The sequence below is a fragment of the Lathyrus oleraceus genome, chromosome 4 (genome assembly GCF_024323335.1).
Source record: "Lathyrus oleraceus cultivar Zhongwan6 chromosome 4, CAAS_Psat_ZW6_1.0, whole genome shotgun sequence".
Taxonomy (NCBI): Eukaryota; Viridiplantae; Streptophyta; class Magnoliopsida; order Fabales; family Fabaceae; genus Lathyrus; species Lathyrus oleraceus.
In genome coordinates this window covers 120,245,871-120,266,870 of record NC_066582.1, presented here as the reverse complement: position 1 = coordinate 120,266,870, position 21,000 = coordinate 120,245,871, and the positions used below count along the sequence as shown (strand labels likewise).

At 38.9% G+C, this 21,000-nt stretch overlaps 2 protein-coding genes across 2 annotated transcripts; one reads left to right on the top strand and one right to left on the bottom strand.

Annotated features, from left to right (window-relative positions):
* Nucleotides 1-7,613: 7,613 nt before the first annotated feature.
* On the bottom strand, nt 7,614-11,335 carry LOC127073932 (uncharacterized). Its single transcript, XM_051015179.1, has 6 exons — nt 10,854-11,335; nt 10,660-10,773; nt 9,540-9,620; nt 8,963-9,135; nt 8,525-8,621; nt 7,614-8,127 (listed from the first exon to the last, which is right to left on the bottom strand). Exons 1-6 carry the CDS (start codon nt 11,058-11,060, stop codon nt 8,014-8,016), a joined length of 786 nt encoding a protein of 261 aa, XP_050871136.1. The 5' UTR covers nt 11,061-11,335; the 3' UTR covers nt 7,614-8,013.
* Nucleotides 11,336-17,295: 5,960 nt separating this feature from the next.
* LOC127136299 (uncharacterized) lies at nt 17,296-20,730 on the top strand. The gene has a single exon (XM_051062878.1). The coding sequence runs from the start codon at nt 17,296-17,298 to the stop codon at nt 20,728-20,730; it is 3,435 nt and encodes a 1,144-aa protein (XP_050918835.1).
* Nucleotides 20,731-21,000: the final 270 nt, after the last annotated feature.

Genomic DNA, 21,000 nt, shown 5'->3' with positions numbered 1-21,000 from the left:
CTCCTAAAATTTCCTTCATCACGGGCTTCAAAGGCATGTTGTTTTATACTTCCTGCTACCTCAGAATCCAAAATTTCGTACTGTAATTGGTTACGGGATTCTAGTAACCGGTTACATCCTGCATGTAACCAGTTACAGGCTTGTAACTGGTTACACCCTATTTTAGTTGTTTCATTTCGATTATAACATCCTCATTGATCACGATCCTCCTATTAACAATATCAAACAGTTTGTAACCACCGATGGAGTGATATCCAACAAGAACCATCACCTTTCCCTTGTCATCCAACTTTTTTCTAAGTTGACCCGAAACATGTCGGTATGCAATGAAACCAATTTGGCTTGAACCCTGACCATGCTTCCTCTAATGTTACATTTTCCAGCTTCTTTGTAGAGCACATATTCAACAAATATGCAGATGTGGATAATGCGTCTCCCTATAGCTCCTTCGGAAAGTTCTTCCCCTTTAACATGTTTCTCACCATGTTCATAATTGATCGATTCTTCCTTTCGGCTACACCATTTTATTGTTTATGTATAGGATGGTACCACCTCATGTACAATCCCTTCTTGATCACAAAACTTCCCAAAATTATTTGATACATATTCTCCTCCACCATCCATTTATGCACTTTGAGCTTGTGACCACTTTGCCTCTCCACCATGGACTTGAACTTCTTGAACATTTTGAATACCTCATCCTTTATCTTGATTAGGTATATCCATAGCTTCTTTCTATAATTGTCGATAAAAGTGACAAAGTATTTGTTGCCACCAATGAAATCTACTTGCATCGGTCCACAAACATCTGAATACACCACCTTAAGATGATTCTTGATTCTCCGGACTGCATCATTGCTGAATTTTCCCTTATGTTGCTTAGCTTGCACACATTTCAACTGGTATGTTGATAGATGACAGTCCCGTTACCATACCGTTCCTTTGCAAATTCTTGAGATCTCTAAAATTGAGATGCCCAAGACTATAGTGCCACTTCCATTCTTATCTACTTGTTGTAGTAGCAAGACATCTATGCTCGATAACCTTTGACTCAACCTTGAAGGTTATATTGGAAGCCATAGGCACTTTAAGGACCAAAACTCCATTTCCATCCAAAACGCGCAGCCCCTTGTTTTCCATATGAATCGTGTACCCCTTCTCAAGCAATTGGCCAATGCTTAGAAGGTTATATTTAATTCCCGAAATATAAAAGACATATTTGGTCAAGGAATGTCCTTCATCCCTTTTCACGATCAAAACATCATTGATATCGTCAGCCAGTAGAGTGGTGTTGTCGCACCTCGAAAAAAATGAGAACACGACTTAGCGAAGCGCAATCGCACGCTCACATTATGGATTAAACAGAGCCGTCATCGAACATATATTTATTCCTAAAAAGGAAAAGGGAATATCGATAAAATCTGAGAAAGAACGACAATGATTATGGTCGTCGCAACCAAATCAGGGTTTGGGAGTCGATTACGCAAAGGGAAGATATTAACACCCCTTACGTCCGTTGTACTTAACGAGAACCATTAGGTTAGTTGTGTGTGTTAGCGTTAGCTTGAAATGTTTGGCTTCTCGAGTTATTATGAGAGAAAGAATAATAGGATCAAAAGAAAAGAGAAGATGTTTTTGCATTTTTTGCAATGAAGGGGACTAAACCTAAGTTTTTTATTAATGGGCCTGACAGTATCTTGCAATCCTGCTCCTACGTATCTCAATAGAGAACTCAAGGTACACGTAGTTCTGGGTAGAAAATATTTGTTTGTTGGAAGATTTTAGCGAAAGTTATCTTGTATTAATCGATGAAGAACATTGTTTTACCCAAAACAAATGAGGAGCGGACGTATACCACATATCGAATGGATTTATAAATCAACATTCAGAAAAACGTCACTTATATCAACTCAACAATTATGGGTGAAGCATTGTTTTGCATCATCTTAAGACAAGATGTCTTTCGTTTATGAAAAGGTTTTTCTGATCAATCGCACGACGGCAAAAAAGAGTTTGGTTGGTTGAATGTATTTTTGGGCTTGAAAGACGAGTATTTATAACTTGCAATCTCTTACAACTTGGGTTTAATACTCGGGACTACGTCTGGACCTTTCACCCAGGTAATCTTTTTCTTTCAATTTTATAGAGAAAAGAAGTTTAAATATTTACAAGTGTTTTTAAGGGAAGACGGACACTTATGTCTTACAAATTCTTACAACTTAGACTTAGCATTCGGGACTATGACTGGACCTTTCACCCAGGTAATCTTTTTCTTCCAATTTTATTTAATAAAATGGTTTGAAGTGATTTGAGGATAATTGAAATGCAGACAAGTAAATGTGAGCATGCAAAAAGAAAAGAACTCATTGTAAGAAGGCCCAAGAGTAAGTCATGGGATCGGAAACCAATCGCAATCGAAAGCAAATTGAATTTAGCTCTAAGTTAACTTAGAGTCTATTCATGTAAGAACCACTCTATAAGAAGTTGAGCAAACAAATTTATGCATTCAAATGTCTCTCGTAAGTTGAATTGGATTTTAATTCTGAAATCAGAATGCAATAATAAACCAAACAGTAATCAAACATATTATTATTATTATTATTATTATTATTATTATTATTATTATTATTATTATTATTATTATTACAATAGTCTTACAATTTTATTGCATCAACTCAAAATAATTGAAAAAAACAAAAAACTAACACGACACATAGACATATGTTATCCACAATAAATTTGTATTACTATAAAATTAACATAAAATTAAAAAAAAAAAAAATGTTAAAATAATATTAACATGTATATACATATGACTAGAAACAAAAGGGTATATATCCAATACTAAAAAATAGAAGTAACTATATAAATCTTAAAATAAAATAAAAATCGAAGTATCTATATATAAAAACTAAAAAACACCAGAAATATATATATAAAACAAAACAAAACAAAAAGAAAATATATACATAAACGAAACCTGAAAGTATGAAACAACGTATACATATAAAACAAAAAGCTTAGAACTAATTATATCTATATATAATTACTAAAAAAACATATATATATATATATATAATTATATATATATATATATAAAATTATAAACTGAAGTATATATATATATATATATATATATATATATATATATATATATATATATATATATATATATATATATATATATATATATATATATATATATATATAAACAAAGTAATATATAACTTTCAGATAAAATAAAAGTGTTAGAATTTTCATCATTTTTAATTGATAGTGAATGTTTAAGATTAATTATGAAATAACAGTGAGAGAATAAAAATGAAGAAAACTTAAAAATATTATGGAGAGAGGAGACTTATATGTATAAGCTAAAGAGAACAAAAAGATTAATATTTGGTGATGAGGTTAGGTTATTGTGTAGAAAAAAAATTGCAGAAAAAGAATTTACATGACAAGTTTTGTTTTGATGCTTCGAAGAAAAAAAAGAGTGGATGTGTTTATTGTGTGAGGAAGTAAGATACTACTTGTAAATTGAGAAAAAAGATCATTGACGGCTATGTGTGAGCGGCGAATTTATTTTGTGTCGCTTCCCCCTTCACTTGCCAACCAAATAAGTTTATATTCTTGAGTTTTTAGGGTTCTCAATCAATGTCTATATTATCCTTCGGAGTGTTGTTAGTGTAAATATGAGTTAGAAATAATTTAAATCAATAAAAGTTACATTGCTCTAAATAATTAAAATTAATTCGAAATTAAAACATAGAAAATTCTATTTAATTATTTCAAACCTATTGACAAAAAAATTAAAAATAAAAGGACTCAAAACGAATAAAAGTCGGGCAAAAAATATGCTCAAAAAATTAAAACGAGTGCACCAAAATGATCAACGCAAAATAAATTTCTCGGAAATATATAGGTTTTGATCAAATTTTGAAATTAAAAAAATGATCGGTTAAAAGGTTCCGACTGATCAAAATGTGACTGAAAATGATCACGCCAGGTTAAATTACGCGAACCATAGATTAATAAAACTGATGTCTGCAAACTCAATTTTGATTTTTTTTTCGCCCGTTGTTTTGGCACACATTTGACAAATGATTCAACCGGTTTGTCTGTAGATCTGAAAATTCATTTAGACTAATATTTTAGGCACTATGCAGTATGGAATGGATGTCATGATATGCATATATGCAACAACTATGATGAATGTATTGAATCGCATATTCAGGGTCAAAATCGGGGTGTGACAGGTGTCATCCGCAAACTTTACTTTATTCTTCATGGCATGATTGATTTTGACAAACCAATCTTTTCTTCCCATTATATGAGTTGAATCCGGAGTCCAAATACCACTACTCACTACATTGAACTCCCTTCATACTCATCATGGTGTCTTCCTCTTGACACAATCGGTCAACCATATCATTCAACCCATTGCAGTCCAATTTTTATGCATTCTTTGAGTTGTTGCAGTTGTTGTCCCACAACCGTAAATTGCTACAATTTGCTTTCGTGATCATGACCAAGAGTTTATTATCTTCATCAAACTATTGCCTTGCAACCTTGGCTCCATCCCCTTGAGATTCCTTCTTGTTTGCATTGCATTCTTTCGCAAAATGACTGAACCGTTGACACTTGTAGCATTGCCCCTTGCTCTTGCCAAATCTCTTCTTTTACCTCTAAAGTTTCCATGACGACCATATTTATTGTAGCTTCTCTCACCCCATTGACTCATCTAATTCTTTGAATTTTACGACTCTTTTACTCATTGAATTCTTTCGCCTCTAAAGTCTTGTCACAAAATAATTTATCGTCTCCTTTCCCTCCATTTGAATCAATTCAAGTTGTCATCTGTGAGTTTGTAACCTCACCACCTTTGCTTTGTCATCCCCTTCATAAGCTTTCTCTAATATCTCTCAAGCTTGCTTCAATGAATCGCAATCACCAACCTTTTCAAAGTTGTCACCATCAACACATTGATGAATCAAGAATAACGCTTTGTAATCCTTCTTCTTCTTTTTTTTATGTGTTGCTTGTTGCGCTTCAGTAGCATTCTGAACAAGAGGAGTAACACCATTCTTGATCACCTCAAGAACATCTTGGTAGCCAAACAATGCCTTCATTTGCTTGAACCAGTTATCGTAGTTCTTCGCATCAAGAATGGGTAAATTTGTAGGGATTCTTTCCATTGGAAACTGAATTCATGTTGCACACAAGGTGTTTGTGGATCTGAACCACGCTCTTGATGTCAAATGTTAGAACAAGCAACCATAAAGTTGGTGAAACTTGCAATGAGTAAATTTTGGTGTGTGGAGTGAAAGAGAATAATATATATATAATATATATATATATATAATATATATATATATATATATATATATATATATATATATAGAGAGAGAGAGAGAGAGAGAGAGAGAGAGAGAGAGAGAGAGAGAAAATTGAGGGTGAGAATGAGATGTTTCATTAACTAGGGAGAGAGTGCATCTTACACACTTATATACAAGTTACACAATGATTGGAATGTAAATTGACCAAGTACGATAGAATAAAAAACAAAAACTTGAGGTTGTAACCGGCTACGCCAAAACAGGTAACCGGTTATACCTGACATTGAAATTAAATCAAATTAATTCAGCTTCAATGGTAACCGATTACACCATTTTTGGTAAACAGTTACCCATACGAAAACTTCACTTCTCTGCTACTGGAATGTAGGTTAGCTCCAGATATAATCGGTTATACACCTATGATAAGCGGTTACAGCACATGAAATACTATACAAACTTCAACAATATTAAAATAGTCAATCTTAAAGATTAGAAACAAACTAATTATATTTTTAAAATAGATAATTCATTAGTTCAAAATAAGATCATCTGCGGCCAACCGAAGGCATGATCCCTTTTATTTATTATTTGGTAAAGTACGAATTCTCATCACAAGTAGAAAAATGAGTGTTTAAGTGAACAAGTCAAAATGATAATCATAGTCCTAAGTCGTCTTTTATAAATATTTCAATCAAGTTAAAATCATTTCAAACAAATTAACTAATTAAGAGAATTAAGCAAATTTTGTACTCCAGATAAAGAATCATGTCCTTGCGACCTAAATTGTGAGTACCAGATAATTTTGAAAGTCTAACATATCATCAGTTAACGGTATTGAAGCACTGAGGAAAGGTTCACACATTAAGCCAAGCCATGTTGGTGCAATGTAATGCATCTCAAACACTATTAGTATTTTACTTATGTTGACTTAGTAAACTTTCATTTACATACTACTTTGAGTTACTTAGGCTGCTAGTAACTTTTTATTAAGTTTGTTAATATATTATCATAGTTAGTATCTTTTGATACTATATTAACATTAAAGTTTGACATAAATCATTCTTATAAAAGTGATTTATAGATTGTAGATAGAACTATATATAAGTCTTATTTTTAGAATTTATCTTTAACCAACGAAGGAACAAGATCATCAATATTCGATCATCAATATTCACGCTTCCAAATTATTTATACAAAAAATTCTCCACAGTTGATCCTCTTTCCTCACAAATTTATCTCCTTCCCCATAAAATCGATCTTCTTGAACATTAATCTCTTTTTCAATTTCTTCTCTTTATTGAACACTAATCAAATGAAAATTAATATGGTCATTCTAATTCTTCTGTTGAGGCCTCGAATGACTCCATCACTCAGAATCTAGCTCACACTTTTTATAACGAGAAATTGTGTTTTTAGACTTATTTCACATGTTATTTGTCTATGTTTTTATGTATTTTATCACCTTTTACTTCCGTTTTATTTTTTTTGAAGTTGTTAGCCGATTTCATTAAAGATTTGGAAGTCTTGCGGAAAATGAGCTAAAGAGGAACAAAAGAGTTAGATTTGATCATTATGAACAATGGCGTTCGACACCTACAAGATGGCATTCACCATCTCCAATGCCTGCCACGTCACTTAAGTTGGATCATTTGGAACAACATACTTTCTGAAGGTGTTGTTTTAAAAAATTGAAACTTGTTAAAAAGGGTAAAGATGCTTTCTTGGGAAAATAGAGTGTGACTTCCTTCCCTTTTCGAGCTGATTGGAGGATAAATCCGGATACTAGCCTTAATTATATATAGTTTAATTCTTTGATCCCTTGGAGGTATTTTGGTATTGTCTTCTCTTTTGACATTTCTTTATATTAAGGATTGAATATCCTTTGTACTCTCATTAATATATTTTATTTTGCTTATTAAAAAATAGCTGTTAACTTTTTTTTTCCTCTCTACTTTGAATAAATCTAATAATGACCAGGATTTTAAGAAAATGATATAATGTTCTTTTACACTTCTGTTTTATGAACATATTTTTTTTTCAAAAAAAAAACTGATCTAACAAATAGGTTGGCTCTTAGCTTCAGCAAAACGAGAAAGATAAAGATTATGAATAAATGGCTTTAGTGAAGCACCTTTGGGACCAAATGTGATCATCCTGAAGTACAATCCTAACTTCAAACATGTCATAAGATAGATACTGTTAAATATATGAATATGTTCTCTCTTCTTATATCTACTTAGCTCATTTTTAACCAATTTAAACTTCAAAATCACTTTATCATACTTGATAACACTGCTTATATTCAAATGCTACATGCTTATCATTTGGTAAACACATAGAATCATTAAAAACTACTACAACCGTGAGCCCAAGGCAAACCAGCATCTACTTCCTCTTCATGGTTGCTCTAAGCTATAATCACCATCAATTGATTCATTTTTCTATTTCTCCCTCTCTTGGGTATGTAGGGGTTGGAAACAGAACATAATTTCAACAGTCTATAATCTATACTATGTATAAATATTCATTTCTTTCTTGAGTTTTTCACAATTCAATTCAACAAAACACATGTTCCGGAAAATTTATACTCCAAATGGTGTGAGAACAATAATCTTTCCTTCCCATTCTGCAGAAGCTAGTAAATGGACATCTCTGAAGGTGATGATGCTGCAGTTCAATCTCAAATAGTATTACAGTCATCATCTCCTAGCAAAGCGAGAGAAAAGGGGGCAATGACAGCATTAAATGAACGTGAGCCTACTCGATCGACATGGATCATCTCATATTCACCTTCCTGCATTATTATACAAATTCCAGGTTTAATATTGGACTTAATCAAGACACAATTAGAAAGCATTCAAACGAGTCTTAAGTTAAGCAATCAAAATCAAAATGCAATAATCGGACGTCTTAATAGTACAATTTGTCAATTTTACACCAGTTTGACTCATAAAGACATAGGGAACATTCTTGTGAGGTCAAAATCATGATAACAACTCCCTATATGACAGTGCTAAAAATATTTATGAATCAAAGGAAAATAAGTTGCAGTCCATCATTTCAAAGCATGTAAAACCTGGCTAAAATAAAGCTTTCACTTTCGCGTTCTTTTCTTACGGTGTGATATGTTGATTTATGCAAGGAAATTGTAACCAGAAAGAAAAGAACAAAGAAAAAGAAAACTTTCTTACCATTCTACCATTTGATGTGCTTAATGGGCATGCAGAAGAGTACTCAAAACTAGTCTTGGGAAGAAGTACTGGCTGTTCACCAACAACACCAATCCCCCTGTCATGTCGAAAATAAAACACACAAGTTATGTTGAACTTGAATCTTCAAAGGTTTAAATCAGATAAGCACCAAGACTTCTGAATAAGGACGTGTCCTAGGCCGTGTCTGTGTCAGACACCTGCACCGACGCTTGTCATTATGTTATATTTTTATTTTTTTTCAAATTATTATTGGTGTCGCCGTGTCAGTGTTGGGGTCGTGTTTAGGGTGTTTGTGCTTCATAGTTATTTACTAAGTTGGATAAGGTACATAAACCAAAGCTATTGTGTTTGACATTAACCAAGTGCCATGTTGATTTAAAAGGGAAAAGGAAGACACCTCTGGAATAATTAACTCACCATACATTTTCTGATTTCCCATTAGCGTCGGTTATAACCCAATGCCTTCGAAGAAGTTGAACGGTGTCATCTGAGTTATTGGTAATTCTTATTCTATATGCAAAAAAATATAGCCCCTTTGAAGGCTGACTTCTGCCTTCAATATATACACTCCTGACTTGAACCCTGACTCCCTGAATACGATGAAATTACATGTCAAAAGTTGAATTTCTTTTGATTCATGCATAAGTATGTTGTGTATCAGGTGAAATACGGGTTACTTTAAGACATCAATGGAAAGAAAATCTATTTTCGTTATAGATCACTGCAAACCAAATGGGAAGATGAACAGTTTTGTGAGAATTATGAAACCTAAGGAGTATATATCAGAGACAAATGTTCAATCCACACAGTTTAATGATATCAATATTCCATTTTCAAGACATGGTATTAAGTTAATTATTCTACTGATGCAATCAACTTTAAAACACCATTCGAAAAAGAGAACTTTCCATGTTAATTGTATTTTTTGAGATATAGCTTAAATCAAAGAAAGAAGTATCTATAATATTATGCAAAGTGAAAGATGCTATCATACCAATGTTGTAGCATCACTGGAACATTTTAAAAGAGAGTGTGGAGCAATTCTTTTTAGCTCGTCACGATAACTAGCTGCATCCTAGAAAAACAAAAGGAAGAAAGAGTGTCAACACGTATAACTCACGAGGCAATTATACGTCAATCAGAATAAAAAAATGTAAATATAAGTCTTGTGCTGTCAATTAGAGCTGAAATATGCGAGGTATGCTGATCTAACAGAATGCCAAAAACAAATCTACCAAAGCAACATAATATGGAGTTCTGAGAGACAGTAGACATGTTTAAGTACAACATCTAATTTAATGGTTGAGTTGAAGCTTGAAAGAAACAATTTTTATTGAATTTTGAAACATGGGGTCATGCACAACCATACTCCAACAAATTTGAAATCTGTTTAAATATATCATCTATGATGATCATCTCTACAAAAACACAAAAACAACTAATCGTGATTTTAAATTACGGTTGCAATGGTGCTTATACAACAAAGCTTTATATTGCATTAAAATGCGGGGAATTGTGGCTGATTTGGCTGTAATTACGGTTGCAAACCACAAATTAGAACCATGTTGTTCATTGGCTTTTAAGTAAAAACAACAACCAAGCCTTATCCCATTAAATGGAGTCGGCTACATAAATCAACTTCAGCCATAATGTTTTATCCTAAACCATGTTTCTCTCCAAATCGTTAATCTCTAGATCCTTCTTAATAAATTCTCTTATAATTTTTCTAAGTCTTCCTCTGCCTCTAACTGTTTGAATCTTCGTCATTTGATCTACTCTCTTTACCACAAAATCTATGAATCCTCTCTCTACATGTCCAAACCACTTCAGTCTATTTTCCACAATCTTTTCTACTAAAAGTGTTACCCAAACACTCTTTCTAATATTATCATTTCTAATCTTATCATGAACTAGTCTTACCACACATAGAAAGAACACATTACATTCTCTTTCTAATCTATTGTTAGGTGAGTTTCTCACTCACATCACATGTTACGTAGTAAGACATTTTGAAATGAGAAAAATAATTGCACAAACACACCTTCACAAAATTCAATGTGAAACTAAAGTTACATTCAACTTAATCAATAATAATAATAAAAATAAAAAAGCACCTGAAACCTCTCATCGGCAATTGCTTCCTTGATTAACCTCCTTAACCGCAAAACAGGCTCTTCTTCTTCAAATAACCTAAGCGAGTCTCGAATTCTAGCAGCTTCCTTATAATCCTACACAAAATCCTCAATTCTCATCTTCCAATTTCAGATTCAACAATTGATAATAACAAAACGAGAACACTATTACTAACCTCCGATTTAGCCGCCACTTCCATCTGTTGTTTCAACAGAGCATAGGTTTGGGTCCGAGAGAGAAACGAGGTTGGAGTCTCTTTATCCGAATTATTACCACAAGCCACCACGACGCAATTGCTACTCCTTCTCTTCGTCCTCGTTTCCTGACCTACCAATCGCAATCCCGCCAAACTCTTGGCACTACTTAACGACAGCGATTGCATATTTTCTTCGAATTTTGATTTTAGTTTCTGATTTTGTTCTTGTAGTGTAGAGGGAGCAGACCAATGCTTGCTGCGTTTCGCTCGCGGGTCTGGTTGGATGGCTTTTACGATGAAATTCAAGGTACAAAATTGACCCTTGGGGTTAGTTCTTGTCTTGAGGGTATTAACGGAGAAATGTACAAATTTTTGTATGGAAATTATTAGATGTACGTGTCATGTACAACAGCTTAAGATAAGATCCTATTTACTCTATATGGTAACCGCAATTATTATGTTGCACATTTTTGATAGACGACAACTCTCATTTATTCAACTTCAAAGTTAGTGGATATCTCAACTTCAAAGTTAGTGGATAACTTAACTATTCAAAGGAGTCGTCCTTTATTTTTGGATTAAACATCTTCGTGATTTTTTTAAATATTTTTGATTTGTTTTTTAATTTATCAAAAGTGTAGATAACATTTTTTAAAAGGAGTATTCTTTGAATTTTTTTTTTGAAAAATTAAAAGTGAAATATTCATTTTGTCTCATAATAAATTACTCAATTAACCGTTTCACACATATTAAGAAAAAAAAATATTTTAATAAAATACTCTTATCATGTATTGGGAATGATGAAAATAATATTAATTAGAAGATAAAATTAAAAAAGATGCGTTGAAAATTAAAATTGGTCATTCATTTTGGGACACTCTTTTATTTCAAATTGATTACTCATTATGGAAATGTAAGACCCCAATTTTGACCCTAAGATCCCTCATGCATTTCATCATAAGCATTAGCATTGGGATCATACCTTGACATCCTCCTTACCCACTAATTCTGTTTTTTATATTGAATTGGAATGGAGCATGATGCTCTATTTATACAAGAGGAGTTGAACATTCAAGAGTTGAATCATTGAAGCTCTACATTTAAGGATGACCTTAATTATTCTATAGTGCTGAATTTTTCTTATTCTATTAAATTAAGGCTGACCTTAATTATTCTATAGTGCTGATTTTTCATATCCTAATATATAACTCTAATACTCCCCCACAAGCTCAAGGTGGTTGCAAAGGTTGACTTGAGGCAGACAGGTTGAGCTTGCTGCTGAGCTCCATAAATCTTGAACTTGAGAGAGGCTTGGTGAGGATGTCAGCCGTCTGGTCAACACCAGGAATGTGGCAAACAGTGAGAGACTTATTAAGGACCTTTTCTCTTACAAAAAACAGATCAATCTCCATATGCTTTGCTCTCGCATGAAGAACAGGGTTAAGAGCCATAGCAACTGTGCTTTGGTTGTCACAATAGATGGCTGGAGTTGTCAAGGGAATTTTTAGTTCGGCTAGCAAAGTTTGAACCCATAAAACTTCAGCTGTGGTGTGCGCCAAGCTGCGATATTCTGCCTCAGCACTAGAACGAGCAACAACAGTTTGCTTTTTAGACCACCAAGAGATCAAATTAGAGCCTAAGTACACAGCTGACCCAGAGGTGGATCTTCTATCATCTGGGTCAGCAGCCCAGTCAGCATCACAGTAGGCCTGCAGAGAGAACGGAACAGTGGAGGCAGGAGTGAACAATAAACCTGAGGTGATAGTGCCTTTTAGGTAGCGTAGAATACGCTTGACATCTAGCCAATGGGACTCCAAGGGGTGTGCCATGAACTGACATACTTTGTTAACAGCATAGCAGATTTCTGGGCGTGTAATTGTTGCATACTACAGGGCCCCTACAATGGACCTGTAGTGAGAGGCATCAGACAAGGCAGCAGACCCTGTTTTGATGAGTTTGGTGGTGGATGCCATAGGAGTAGCAACTGGATTGGAATTCTCCATATCAATTTTGATTAGCAAGTCCCTTAGGTACTTAGATTGAGTGAGAAGGAGATTACCATTGGAGAGTTTCTTCACCTCAAGGCCCAGAAAATAATCCAAGTCACCAAGTTGTTTGAGAGAAAACACATGATTTAGTTGTTGAGTAATTTGCTTGATGAGAGGAGGAGAGTTTCCTGTGATGATTATATCATCAACTTAAACTAGCATATAAATGACAACACTGTGATGCTTGTAGATGAACAATGAAGTATCACACTTGCTGTTCAAAAATCCAAAGGATAAAAGAGTGGTTTTGAGTCTTTCAAACCATTGCCTTGGGGCCTGTTTGAGGCCATACAAGGCCTTGTGCAAGTGACAAACCAGAGATGAATTAGGGGCAGTAAGTCCAAGGGGTTGCATCATATAGACCTCCTCTTCAAGAATGCCATTCAAAAAGGCATTGTTTATATCCAATTGCTGCAGAGGCCAATTATAAGTGAGAGCAAGAGTTAAAATAATTCTAATTGTGACCGGTTTAATAACAGGGGAGAAAGTTTCATTAAAGTCAAATCCATGGACTTGATGGAACCCCTTAGCAACAAGCCTAACTTTGTACTTATTTACTGTCCCATCAGCATTTTCCTTTACACGAAAAACCTACTAGCAGCCTATTGCTTTCCTGTTAGCAGGCAGTGGTACCAAAGACCAAGTGTTGTTCCTTATCAAGGCACCATACTCATCTTGCATAGCAGCAAACCACTTAGGATCTTGGAGAGCAGTTTTAACACTCTTAGGCTCAGAATTGACAAGAAAAATGGAAGGATTTAGACGAGGTAAGGGTACACCAGATTTAGTTCTAGTAGTCATAGGATGAGTATTGGTGGGGAGAGGCTGAAGGTTAGGATCCCTAGGAGCAGAAATAGAGGAGGAGGATGGTGAAGTGGTAGTAGTGGGCTGATTGTTGGCATTTGAAGAGGGTGAAGGAGTAGGATTAGTGCTGGTTGTTTGTGTTATAGGGTTGGCTGACATAGAGGCAGTAGGTGTGTGGCTGGAATTGAATTGAGAAGAAGAAGAGGAGTGTGAGGTAGTGGAAGTAGTAGGAACGGGAAAAACATTAGGGAGAGCTTGTGTGTTAAGGGTTACTTTAGATGAAGAAGAGGATGGAATGGTTGATGAGGGGAGAGAAACATTAGGAAAAAAAATATCATTGTAAGAAAATTTGGACTCATTGAAAAGGACATCTTTAGAGATGAATATTCTACCACTTGGGGAGAGACATTTGTAACCTTTGTGAGCTGTAGAATACCCTAGAAAAAGGCATTCATGGGATCTAAAGTCAAATTTCTGAGAGTTGTATGGGAGAAGGAGAGGAAAACAAGCACACCCAAAGACTTTGAGGAATTTATAATCAGGATTTTGATTGAAAAGGACAACATATGGTATATGTTGATTGAGAGACATGGTTGGTAACCTATTTATTAGGTAGACATCAGTTAAAAAGGCATGATCCCAAAATTTGAGAGGTAAAAAGGCATGACTCAAGAGAGTAAAACCAAGATCAACAATGTGTCTATGCTTCCTCTCCACTACACCATTTTGGTGATGAGTGTGAGGGCAAATTAGACGATGAATAATGCCAAGATCAGAAAGAAATTTTGTAAATGGGCGAAATTCACCACCCCAATCAGTTTGGACAAATTTAATAGGAAATCCCAATTGTAATTCAGCCATGACTTTGAATTGTTTAAAGATAGTTAAGGCTTCAGATTTATTTTTGAGCAAATAGATCCAAGTAAATCTAGTGTATGCATCCACAAAGGTGATGTAGTAGGTAAAGTTTTGGGAGGATTTGACTGGGGAAGGACCCCATAGGTCACTGAAAATTAATTCAAGAGGAGAGTGATATTGAGTTTGTGATTGAGGGGAGTGCAGCCTATGTGCCTTTCCCATACAGCAGGCAGAACAAAAGACAGATTCAACTTTATTAGAATAAGGAATATTACATTGAGCTAAAACAAGTCTCATAGTATTAGGATTTGTATGACCAAGGCGTAAATGCCAAGTATGTTGAGAATTATATGAGTTATTAGCTGATACATTTTGATTAGAAACTGAAACCTTATCATTAGTGCTGGAATCAGATCTTGAAACAGAAGCATTAGAGTCTAAGGTGAGACATGAGACTTGGCTTGTTGAAGGAGACTTAAGAAGCTAAAGGTGGGAAAATTGGTACAGGCCATCACTTCCTACACGACCTTGGAGCAGAATTTCATTGGTAGCCTGAGATTTGACATAACACATATCAGCATGAAACTCAAAGAAAACTCTATTATCAAGATATAATTTACTGACAGTTATCAGGTTCTTTGTAATAGAAGGAACAAGCAGTAAATTATGAAGAGCTAATGGAGTGTTGGGTTTAGAATGAGAGGGAAAATAAGAAGATCCTGAAGAGTGAATGTGCAAACCTTGACCATTACCAATGAAGATCTGATCAGGACCTTCAAAAGGTATGGTCTGTTGTATGTTTTGAGAGGCATTGGTAACATGATAAGAAGCTCCTGAGTCTGGGAACCAGCCACTGCTTGGAACTGAAGCTGTGTTAGCAATCATAGCATTGGGAGTGATCTGTGACTGAGGAACAGGGAGAATAGCAAGTCTTGGTTGATATCTTGGGCGTGACCAAGTGTTAACCATGGGCTGAGCAAACTGAGGTCCACCAATTGGTTGATACGGATTGTAGAAATTTTGTAGGTTCATTGTTTGAAAATCAGCAGGTATGTTAGGTTGAAACTGTTGATTGAACCTGTGATAGCAGTTAGCAGCAAGGTGACCATATTTGAAGCAAACTTGACATTGAATGTTGATGAACCTACCTCTCCCACGGCCGCGTCCACCACCACGGCCAGATGCACGACCTCCTCTTGAATAGTGAAATTCTGGTATAGTTAGAGTTCAGATGTTCTACACGAAGTCATGACATCTGATCCAACATTGTTCCTAATACAGCAAGACAGTTAGGAAAAATAAAACCCAGTACTCATATGCACATAGTCCCAGATGTCACGACATCTGCTAATCTACCACCATGGACAGAAGAACATCCAGTTTTGTCCATCTAGTACAAAGACACAGTAGAGTTCAAACATAGCCCTTTTGTTTCTTGATCCTGCCCAGTTATCAGCATGATGTCTCAACATTGATTTGAACATCACTTGTTCCAACATTACAGAAGGATGAACTGTAACAGACCAACCATTCTATCAGTAACAGCAGTCAATAATGAATGTCATAACATTCTGTTTTGCAATCAGACTGCAGGCAATGTGTTAGGTCTGTTATTCCCTTCATAAACAGACTAAAACTAGACTGAGTTATAACATACATAATATAGTGTGCAGAAGGTAAAAACACCAGTAATTGTTAACCCATTTCGGTACAACGTTACCTACTCTGGGGGCACACCAAGCTAGGAAGAAGATCCACCATTAGCAGTATTAATTCAGAGTTAAACTCCCCCGTTTACAACTCCTCACTTAATCCCTACCCAATGCAATCTATACCTAGGCACTCCTAGATAGAAACCTCCAGTTTCCATTCCTATCATTACAAGTACCATGTAATGTTTAAACAACTTGAACATGATTCACAGCTTCGTTTAAGAACATAATCACTCTTGCCTACGGGCTTTGACTTACAAATAATCTCATGCTTTCAAGCACTGAGAAACACCTGGTAACCTTCCCACAGGTTGGGAGGTGTTCTGGACTGGGCCATGACACTAGGCACGGCACGGCCCAATGCTCGCCAAGCCCACGTCCAAACGACCGTGTCCAAACGACCACGAGGACACGTCAGGTGAACGACCGTCCGCCCGAAGAACGTCTCCCCGGCCCCTTAAATACGTGTCGGACAACGAGCGGGTCCTCCTCATATGATCTCCATCCACTCATCGTCAACCCACGTCGCGGACACCTAAGTTGTGTCGGGCAGAGCCATAACGGCATCTCACTTACCACGTCACCCCACTCCCCTATATTGTCTCCTTAGGGATAGGGGCAGTTGGACCAGGGGGCAGACCTTGGTCTAGGTCTTAACGCTTCTGACGCGTCCCCTGGCAGCTCCTCCTTGGGCCTAGCTAATCCAGCCCATTAGGAGCCTTGGCCCAGCGCTGGGGGCTCAGTATAAATACCCCTTTTATGGCAAAGGGGCAGGTATTCTAACTCACACTCTGATAACCTCATTCTGTACCTTTTCTGACTTAAGCATTGGAGCACCTTGCAGGTACACCCCCCTCTCATTTCATTCTCTGGCCCATTCACCAAGACCTTGGAAGGCCCTCCTGATCAGGTAAGATCAGTGGCGCCGTCTGTGGGAAATAGCTATCCCCATCTTCATCAAACGAGGATCAAAAGCTCATTTATTTCTGTCCTTCCAACATGGCCGGAGAACAACATAGCGATCACAGCCGTCCCCTCGTCAACTACAATATGGACGACGGCCCGCCATCCCATGAAACGGACGCTCGGGACGGTCATCCATCCACCCCGTCTCCAGAGCCCCAAAACAACGGGGATGCCTCTCACGCCCACAATTTAGGGGCAGAGACATTTCATCCCATTCCCGTTCCCGTTGAAGGAGACGCCGTAATGATTGCCATGGTGAATGCCCTCAATCAGGCCGGTTCTATGCTCCACCAGCAGCACGAACGAATCATGGCCCTCGAAGCCGAACGACAAGAGGCCCGGCCCCAGCCGATGAGTAGGATACAACAACGTTCGGAGCCAACGAAGAAGCGAGGACGTCGCTCTCCAGAACCCCACGTCAGCAGGGCACGCGCCCGTCGTGACGGTGGTCGAGCGGGAACATCACCAAGGCGCGGACACAGCCCCGACAACAACGAACTGTCTCCCTTAAGGAGCGACGAGGAAGATTTGCATTGCCCCCTATCTCGGGCAATAATGGAAGCCCCGCTCCCCAAAGGCATGGAGAAACCACCAAATCTAGCTGTGTACGACGGGACTACAGATCCCGACGATCACGTCGACAACGTCAACGCGATGCTCGACTACCGCAATGATATAACCGGGCACCTCAAATGCCGACTGTTCTCAACGACCCTCAGGAAAGGGGCCATGGCTTGGTACAAAAGCTTGGCCCCTGAGTCCATTACGTCATGGAGAGTCATGAGGTCCATGTTCACCAGGCACTTTACAGCTTCCCGTCGTCACCCCAAGACTGAGGCGACCCTTGAAGCCATAGTGCAGAAGAAGAATGAAACACTGCGCTCATACATCGAGCGATTCAACCAGGAAGCTGTCGAGGTAGATACCACCGAGCACATGAAGAAGTATCTCCTCGAGAGAGGTCTCTTGCCCGGCAGTGAACTTAGCAGAGCCGTAGGGATCGAGCCTCCCCGCACCTTAAACGAGCTCCTGCATAAAGCCCAGGCCTACATCAGATACGAGGAAAAGCAGGTGGCACACAATGCCCGCAGCGGACGTAACGCTGGGGAGACCGAGCACTCAAAACGCAAGGACACGAGCATTTCCCGTCGCAACGGAGACAAACGAAGAGAAGAAAGACCTCGCGAGCTCCGGGAAGGAAGAGGCCCCGCGGGCAGATATAGCGAGTACACCTTACTGACAGCTTCTCGAGAGCGCATCCTCGCAGAATGTATCAACTCTGAATTTAAGCAGGGCAGGGTCAGGTTCCCAAAACCGTCTGCACCAAAGCCCCACACCGACAAATCAAAGTACTGCCGGTTCCACAGAAGTCACGGGCACGTGACCGAAGACTGCGTCCACCTGAAGGATGCGATAGAAATTTTAATCCAAGAGGGGCACCTGAAGCAGTATACGAGGAAGAACGAAGCTCCCAGACACGACGAGCCAGAGAAGAAGAGACCCCGGGAAGACACACCCCCTGACAACTCTCCCTATCAAGTGGCCCTCTGCGTGTCACGACCGGAAGATTTCTTCCTCCCCGAACCATTGCCCGAGGGCAAGATCACTGCACTCAGCCCCTGGGAAAACTTCCCTACCACACTGGTGATATCAGGAGGAGGAACTAACGGGGAATCCGCGGCCCTCTCCGTCAAACGTAAGTTCGACGAACTCCTACTGACTGCCCCCGAGCAGAAAGCGACATTGACAAAATACCGGGGAAAATCCAACCCAATATCCTTCTTCCTGGAGGAACTCCCGGGCGGATCCCCGAACTCGGGCATCCCACTATTGATAAGGGCAAAGATGGCCCAATTCGACGTACGACGCATCCTGGTCGACCAAGGCAGCTCAGTGGATATCATGTACGTCCACCTCTTCAAGACTCTGAAGCTAGACAAGACCAACTTAGCCCCCTACGTCGGATCAGATCTCCAAGGATTCAACGGAGCAACAACCAGACCGTGGGGATATGTTGAGCTCCTCGTCACCTTCGGCGAACAAGAAACGGCCAGGGAAGTCAAAATCCAATTCCTGGTCGTAGACTGTCCGTCTCTCTACAATTGCATCTTTGGACGCCCGACACTGGCCGAACTCACCGCGGTCCCATCCACCGTCCACCTGAAGATGAAATACTACACCAAATTGGGACGTGTGGTCACCATCCATGGTGACATCGAAGCAGCCCGGCGATGCTACGACGCCGCAGTAAAAGGACAGGCCGTAGTCAGCACGAAGAGCAACTGCGACAACAAAAAACTCAAGACCGAGGATCCTGCCCGAGGAGTCAACGCCATCGACCTCGACTGTCGCATCGGGCTGGACGAGACCGAAGAGGGGAGGTTCCCCAAGGAACGCTCTCTCGAACACCCGGTCCGACCAATCCCCGACGGGGAGTTCGAACTCATTCCTCTTGGGGACGATCCGGAAAGGACGGTGAAGATAGGTAAGGGACTACCCGAGGAAACAAGAGAAGAGCTAGTAGCATGCCTCAAAGAGAACTCCGACCTCTTCGCGTGGAATGCCGCAGAAATGCCCGGGCTGGACCCCGAGATCGCGTGTCATAAGCTAGCTTTAGACCGGGCAGCCAAGCCCATAGCACAGCGTAGACGCAAGCAATCGCCCGAAAAGGCAGAGGCTGCCGAGCGAGCTGTAAAAGACCTCTTAGAGGCAAATTTTATTTCTGAAGCCCAGTACACAACCTGGCTCTCTAATGTAGTCCTCGTTAAGAAAAATAATGGAAAATGGCGTATGTGTGTTGATTATACTGATCTTAATAGGGCTTGCCCGAAAGATGCCTTCCCCCTCCCTAGTATAGACTTGCTCGTTGACAACTCTGCAGGTTTTAAACTCTTGTCCTTCATGGACGCATATAGTGGATACAACCAGATCCCTATGTCGCCCGCAGACAAGAAACACACAGCGTTCATGACCCCAACGGGCAATTACTATTACAACGTGATGCCGTTCAGGCTCAAGAACGCTGGCGCTACATACCAACGCATGATGAACAAAGTCTTCAAGGACGAAATAGGGGACATGCTCGAAGTGTACATGGACGACATGATCGTCAAATCACACGAGGAGATAACCCATGCTCGACACCTTGCGAAGGTATTCGAGCAGGCGAGACAGTGTAAAATGAGGTTCAACCCCGAAAAATGCACGTTCGGAGTCCGGGCAGGCAAGTTCCTCGGTTTCTATCTCACCGAAAGAGGGATCGAGGCCAACCCCGACAAATGCCGGGCATTCTCGGAGTTTCCGACCCCGAAAACCAAAAATCGATCCAGTCACTCAATGGAGTGCTCGCCTCACTCTCCCGTTTCATCGCCAAGTCCGCCCAGCACGCATTGCCATTCTTCAGACTCCTTCGCAAAGAGGCTACCTTCGACTGGACCGATGAATGCGAGCAAGCGCTACTCCATCTAAAGAAGGTTCTGTCCCAACCCCCGGTCTTATCACGGCCATCAGAAAAGGAAACCCTATACTTATACCTATCCGTGGCAACCGAGGCCGTCAGCGCCGTTCTAATAAGAGAAACCGACGAAGGACAAAAGCCCATCTATTTTACGAGTAAAGCACTCCAAGGTCCCGAGCTCCGATATCAGCAAATCGAAAAGGTCGCCCTGGCCCTCATCAACACAGCGAGGAGACTACGATATTACTTCCTCGCACACACGATAAAGGTGAGGACCGACC